Genomic DNA, 7,135 nt, shown 5'->3' on the forward strand with positions numbered 1-7,135 from the left:
GTGTGTGTGTGTGTGTCAGGCTTTGATAGAGATGGCACAGGTATTGTCAAAAGAGCACCGGTCCTTTGAAGTTCTGCTGAGTAAGATGGCTGCCACCATCATGCCATTCACACATGCTCAGTACTGCACCATCTTCATCCCTGGCGAGCAAACGGTTGTGGAAGACGAGGTGCATTATCCTGTTTGATCCTTTTTTTTGTTGTTGTTTTAAAAATTCAAAATCAAATTGTATTTTTCCTAATGTACAGTGTTTTTTTTTACTGTGGTGGTTTCAGGTTTCATTCTCTAGAGTGATCCACCTGGAGTGTGAGGAGCTCGGATCAACTTGCCAGATCTACAGAAGGTTGTGACTGCACGTTGCTTATTTATTATGTACATTCAAAGTCTTGCTCGTATACATCAACCGAAATTATGTGTAAACGGTTCCATACAATTTTTCAGAGAGCGTGACATCAGTGATCTAGACCCGTCGTATGCCCTTCGAACTCTGCTTGCTATGGAAACCCTAAATATGTCGGAGAGTTCTGGGGAACCGATGAGGAGTCTGATCTGCTGCCCTGTGAGAAATGAGAGGTCTGAAGATGTTATTGGTAAGTCTCTTCTGGCAATTATTCATCACTCTGGGTACTTGTAGTATCATCACAATCTCTATAGGTTTCACTCTACAGTCATCCGTGCTTGGCGCACTAAACATACAAGTGTTGACTACCTGGAAAAGGAAGTCAGCTGTTTGCTGGCAGTGTGATTAAGATTATTACTTAAGGGTTTAATTAAAATCTACTAGATCATGTGTTGGAAAAATACATACAGATACAGTTTTCATTTCTTTATTGTCAAAAATAGCGGTGTGCCAGCTGATGAACAAAAGAAGCAGGGACTCAGATGAGGTGGAAGCTTTTAACAGATATGATGAGCGCCTACTAGAGGACCTGGCTGTGTACTGCGGCCTGGCTCTGCAGTATGCCCAGGCTGTGCAGATCACTGAGGAGCGGAGGGCCAGTATAGAGGTCACACAGGAGGTGGGTAACCCTATAAATCCACTCACATCTTAAGCCTAGCGCTAAGCAAACCTGTTTTTGCAACTTCAAATGTCACTGGTATGTGTGTTCACTCTTCTTCTCACAGGTTCTTGCCTACCACATCACAGCAGCAGAGCAGGAAATCCAAGCATTGCAGGTGATTCTCAACTTTCTTGCAGTCCAGTCTAGCCTTCAGCTCCTGGCCTCACTGTGTAATATCAGACATATAAATAATAAGTGATCTTGAATAAGATCTTTGCTCTCCCTGCTGTATTATCACCCCATGTGTTGTCCTGGATTTAGTCCTTAGTTTATTTTTCTGCAGGTCAGATTAACAGGCTTTAACATTTTAAAGCTCTTGATTAGCTGCTATCAGCTGTCTGTGAGTGGCAAAGGTGATGCTAACATCCTCACCAGCCTTAAACAGTATAGTATGCTGTGTGGGCAAGAGGTAGAAAAAGAAATCACATGTTTTCAGTTGTGTTTGTGGGTGGATGAATGTTCTGTGCCTTTAAGTGTGTGTTTCATTTTGTTTTCTGTTTTCAGGAGGCCACTATTCCTTCTGCCGAATCACTGTTCATTCTAGACTTCCATTTCTCTGATTTTGGTCTGCCAGAAGACCTGACCACTCAGGCCACCATTCGTATGTTTCTGGACCTCAATTTAGTGCAGGATTTTAACATTGATTATAAGGTAACTGACCTGCTAATAGTTACGCTTCATGGAAACTTTATATTGCTCTTCATATATCTACACACTGAGATTACCAAATGAAAATGGCAAACATAAACTTGTTTGTTTTTTTCAACATTTTGGGGTTTTTTAGTTGTTAATATTTTGTTATTGCATGGGACATATGATGAGGTTTAGTTTACCCCCAAGAGTGTTACTGATATCAATCCATCTTTGATCTTTCTTCAGATTTGACCACCTCTTGTACATGTCTCTTTCCTCCAGAATCTCTGTCAGTGGGTCCTCACTGTGAGACGTGGTTACAGGAACAGCGTGCCTTATCACAACTGGAACCATGCACTGAGCACTGCTCAAAGCATGTTTGCTATGCTAATGGCCACAGACCAACTCCAGGTCAGTACATGTGTTTTTTGGTCATGTACATGTACAATAGATGTCACTACCAAAACTCAAATATGCAAAGATATGCTAGTTTGGCACACTCAAAGTTTTTTGAGTGTGCCAAACTAGCATGTTTCAGAACGTCTCATGGAAATATTTTGCATCCTAAACCTTTGTACAGCAGTGTATTGCTGCCATGCCAGAAAAAGAAAAACGGATCAGTATCATGAGATATTATTATATTATATTATATATTATAACAACATGCTAGTTGTCTTGTTATAACCTGAAACATTTTATAACACAATTGTTATAAAATAATACGTTTTAAGTTTAACCCTTTAATATATATTGTCATAATGTGATAAGTGTTGTGAATGTGAATGTGATATATGTTATCATGTTTAACGTTCTAGCAATATAAATGGTATATTGTTATAACAAGAAAAGTTTTAACGTTATTGCAATGTTATTCTAACAATAATCAGTGATCAGTTTTTATTTTTCTGACGTGGCAGCAATACGATTCTGTACCTTGGCACGCTGACTTTTTGTTACAAAGTGATATTCATGATTCCTGATTATTGTAAGATGACCAGAAAGAGAGTGGGTTAAGTGATACATCAGACAGCAAAGTGAGCACGAGACTAACCACCTTTTTATTTTCCATATAAAGCAACTCAGACATGGAGAGCTTATTTGTGGTTTGACATGCCTATCCTGCCAAGAGAACAGCGGTCATTTTGACATGAAATAATACGGTAAACACAGGTGTTATCAATGATACTAATTAAGGTTATGTTCTATTTAGTGTAGCAGAGCATTTTCAGTGAGCCAATATGCAATAGCAGCACCCTCTTTGACCTGAATGGAACAAAACCTTAATTAGTAACATCTGTAACACCTGTGTTTAGTCTACAATCATGTCAAAAGGGCTGCTCTGAAATAAGTCTTTTCCTCCACATCAGCAGAGCAGTCCTATAGTGGACACTGAGCAAATGTAGTGCTGACTGACCATGTGATGTATCAAATTGCTCATTTGTCTAATTAAATACAGTCAGGAAAATGTGACATGTGCCTTGGAAATCATCTTTTTTCATTATCATTTTGTTGCCTGTCGACTATGTGGAACTGTTATGTCTTGACAGTTGCATTATGCTGATAAATGTCTACTGAGTTTCATCAGTTTTAAGTTCAGCTTGTTTAAAGTTTGTCAGGAAGTCATTCAAGGACTGCATGGTTTCTCCGGTACAAAGCATTCTTAATTATTTGAAAGAGGATTCACTTTAGACCTCTCCAAAACCCTCTTAACTTCTTTCCGTGGAGATCACGGACTGGACTAAATCAAAGTGACCTTTGCTCTCTCTCTCTCTCTCTCTCTCTCTCTCTCTCTCACTCTCTCACTTTCTCCCTCCCTCTCTCTCTCTCTCTCGATGACAATAAGTACACTGTACACTTTGGTGTTTCTGTCATTTCTTTGATTTATATGTTTTCATGCAAATTGTATTAATGCCATAGTGTTTATTGGTTTGGCTAGCTGTTTGGGTCAATTCTTTGGGTCAATCAGTCAGATCTGATATGGCCTTGTCCTGCAGAACAAAGATTTTAAAACATTGTATTAAATCAGCATTAATTTTTACTTTTACGCTTTAATACCTTTTAATGGTCTTTAGGATCGTATATTTCATTTCAACCATACATCAGCTTTTATTGTTGAGTTATCTCCTTTATCAACATGGTCTAAGATATTTGGTGTAACTTTTGACTAGAAAATGGACCATTATTAACACATCAGCATCCATGCCAACTTACATAAGACATTTTTATCACAAACTTGAAATTACAACACACAATTATATATATATATATACTTTTTCATGTTCATTCATAGAAGGCACAATATAAATATGCTTTACATAACTTTACTAGTACAGAATCTCTGTGAAATGTATTTTTTTTTGTCCTTCATTCAAGAGCAATAATGTTACACAAAAAAACAGATAGTGAAAATGTGCCTTGTTCCCTTGACTGATTGATTTAAATGTGAAAACTGCAAAATGTAAAACACTACTTAAGTCTATTTCTATTTCTCTCTGTCCATCTCTTTCTGTTTGTATTTCAGACAATATTTTCCCGTCTGGAGATATTAGCTTTGATGATAGCCACTCTGAATCATGATCTTGATCACAGAGGAGTCAGTAACTCTTACATAGAAAGGTAAATACGTATTACTGGTTATACAATCAATTGTCAGTCACTGCTTTATTATATTCAGTTATTAATTTATAAATAATCATTTATCCCCCTCTCTCAGGAGTCAACAGCCTTTAGCTCAACTGTATGGACATTCTTCTCTAGAAAATCACCACTACAACCTGTGCCTCTTCATCCTAAACAACACTGTAAGGCCTCACCCACTCATTTTTCCATTAATTTTGACCCATCTCTTTCTCAACCATCAATCCACACAATCATCGGTGTATCCACGTGCTGTCCCTGATACATGTTTCATCTAATACAACCACAAACCATAATGTGTTTTTCTTCAATCATCACACTTAGATGTACATGTACTTGTTTCAGTCTTTCTCTTTCATTTAATTCATTTTATATTACACTTTGCATGACACACATGCTCACATAGTGTCATAGCAAAAAAATAAATGACATGATATTGATATATTTGTTGATCTATGTTATGGATATTAATTCATTGTTTTAGAATTATAATACTTATAAAAATGTGATTCTTATGTTTCTTCAAAAATGGCATACTATGCAAAAGCTGAAATGTCACCAGATACTCTACAAGAGAAATGTTGCCTAGTCTCCACTAAAGGGGTGATTATTCTATTTTATCTGAGACAAAGTGTGGAAATTGTTTTCTGACGGCATGTATCCAGTGGTCACTGAGAGTCTTCCATTTACTTCACTCTCATACTCGGTTGCTGTCTCTCTCTTCCTCTCCCAGGGGAGTCAAATTCTCAGTGGTCTCTCTTCAGAAGACCACAGAGTGGTACTACACATGATCAAAAGGGCAATCCTCGCCACTGACCTGACCGTCTACATGGAGTATGTTAAGATGTAAAATGTCAAAGTAGCTGTAGGTCAAGCACTGAGTATGCCTTGTTGTACCGTTGTTCTTTGTGCTTGTCTTTGTAGGAGAAGAAAAGAGTTCTTTTCTCTCACTAAGAAAAGCAGAGTGAGCTGGAAGAGTGAGAAAAAAAGAGATTTACTGAGGTGAGAATCAAAATACATTAACATCAGGGACATAAGATAATGATATTTATGATAGAATGGGGCACGTGGCTGTTCATTTAAGACATGTGTTCACCCCGAAGGTCTATGTTGATGACAGCTAGTGACCTCTCTGCCATCACAAAGCCTTGGCCCGAACAAAAAAGGGTAGGTCTCACAAAATGGTTTTCATCTAAACACGTCACGCTTAATCACTCAGTCATTTTAAGCTCATCACAACCTTAACCTCACTCCTCCTCCAAAACAGATTGCCAACCTGGTTGCCATGGAGTTCTTTGCACAAGGGGACAAAGAGAGAAAAGAGTTCAAAATCAAACCCATTGTAAGTCCTGATGGCACGATTTTGACATTTTATAGTGTACCAAGGGTTCTCAAAAAATTGTTGACTGGCTAGTTTGATTAATTGGGGAGGCTGCTAATCATGTTATTTATCTCAAATATATATATATATATATTTACACTCTTCTGTATGGAAAAGTAAGAATCACGTTCATCCTGAGAGGCTGACTTTAGCTCCCTGATGCAGCTTTTTTTTTCGTGTTAAGTCCTTCAGGAATGTTTTAATCCTCCTTGGATTCATTCTTCTTGTTCTTTGCTCGAAATAGCATCACAAACCTTAATAACAGTAGAGAAGGAATTACGAAAAGCACATAGTTATCTTTTTACTATTCAAACACATTGATTTGTTTGTCTTCCAAGGGGAATGTCTGCTTTAGTCACAGTGGCATCATGGGTGTTTTTTTATGCAGTGTTTCATCCCACAGGGTCTTTATACAAACTGCACAAAGGGCTGTTATTGCTTCTCTGGCAGCACTTTGAGAACCAAAAAATAATACTGTTTGACTAGATCAACTACAATCGATCTGACCTCCTAAATAGTCATATTCTAACAGTTTACACTCTCTTCTCACCAGGACATAATGAACAGAGAAAACAGCACTCGACTGCCATGCATGCAAGTTGAATACATTGATGACATCTGCTATCCACTCTACAAGGTGTGTTATTTCTGCAGGCATTGAATGTGTGTGGATGATATGATCCACACACGTGTACATGTTTGTAAGGCAAAGAAAACCACAATATTGTACTCATTGTTGTCCTGTTCTCTGATCCTCTGCTCTACCTCTTTGCACCTCTTGATGCACTTCTGCATCACTCCAAACATCGTCCCTGTCTCTGTCAGGCTGTGTCAAGATTGTTTGACGCCTGCTCCCCACTGATGAATGGTTGTAAGAAGAACAGAGAAAACTGGCTGCATCTTGCTGCAGAAGGAAAGGAAGGACAAGGGGGAAAAAGCAGCAGTGTAACCCCCGAAACACATAAAAACAACGAGGAAGAGGAACAGAGAGAAGAATAGAGGACTGGACAGAAGATGAAGTTACATAGCTTTGGAAGCAAACGGGTGTCTGTTGTTCTTCATCCTCTCTTGGACAGATCTCGACTAAATATTGGTATACTCTGTCTACAAAATTTGTAAATGGGATGTATAATAATCCTGACTAATATTAGCTATGGTGCTGTTTTGTCCCAAACAACTGGAGAATATCCTGTAGCAAATCTGATGTGATACCTAATGCAGTGTCGAGCCTTAAAGGACTGAAGCTGCACAAGTTGAGAAAATAGTCATTTCCATACTATATCTGCATTTTTTCTGTACTTCTGTGTTTGATGAACACATATCAAGATGTTCAAGTGTGTACTGCGTATGTGTATATGATGGTTTGAGAATGTAAATATTTTTGAACACATATCTGGATTTCAAATATTGCACAAAAAAGACA

General features: G+C 38.1%; 1 protein-coding gene across 1 annotated transcript in view; it reads left to right on the forward strand.

Moving 5' to 3' along the window:
• The window catches only part of LOC118327646 (cGMP-specific 3',5'-cyclic phosphodiesterase-like), a 9,153-nt gene extending 2,087 nt beyond the window's left edge, over positions 1-7,066 (forward strand). The window contains exons 5-19 of the mRNA XM_035661077.1: positions 20-169; positions 276-343; positions 442-590; positions 844-1,019; positions 1,126-1,176; positions 1,566-1,712; positions 1,977-2,105; positions 4,216-4,310; positions 4,408-4,495; positions 5,065-5,165; positions 5,256-5,333; positions 5,435-5,498; positions 5,599-5,673; positions 6,266-6,349; positions 6,538-7,066. Coding sequence (XP_035516970.1) covers positions 20-169; positions 276-343; positions 442-590; positions 844-1,019; positions 1,126-1,176; positions 1,566-1,712; positions 1,977-2,105; positions 4,216-4,310; positions 4,408-4,495; positions 5,065-5,165; positions 5,256-5,333; positions 5,435-5,498; positions 5,599-5,673; positions 6,266-6,349; positions 6,538-6,711 — 1,629 coding nt within the window. The 3' untranslated portion in view covers positions 6,712-7,066. The remainder of the gene's footprint in view (positions 1-19; positions 170-275; positions 344-441; positions 591-843; positions 1,020-1,125; positions 1,177-1,565; positions 1,713-1,976; positions 2,106-4,215; positions 4,311-4,407; positions 4,496-5,064; positions 5,166-5,255; positions 5,334-5,434; positions 5,499-5,598; positions 5,674-6,265; positions 6,350-6,537) is intronic.
• The last annotated feature ends 69 nt before the right edge of the window (positions 7,067-7,135 follow it).

The sequence above is a fragment of the Morone saxatilis genome, unplaced genomic scaffold (assembly GCF_004916995.1).
Source record: "Morone saxatilis isolate NCDOM2014 unplaced genomic scaffold, NCSU_SB_2.0 Contig17, whole genome shotgun sequence".
In the NCBI taxonomy this organism is placed as follows: Eukaryota; Metazoa; Chordata; class Actinopteri; family Moronidae; genus Morone; species Morone saxatilis.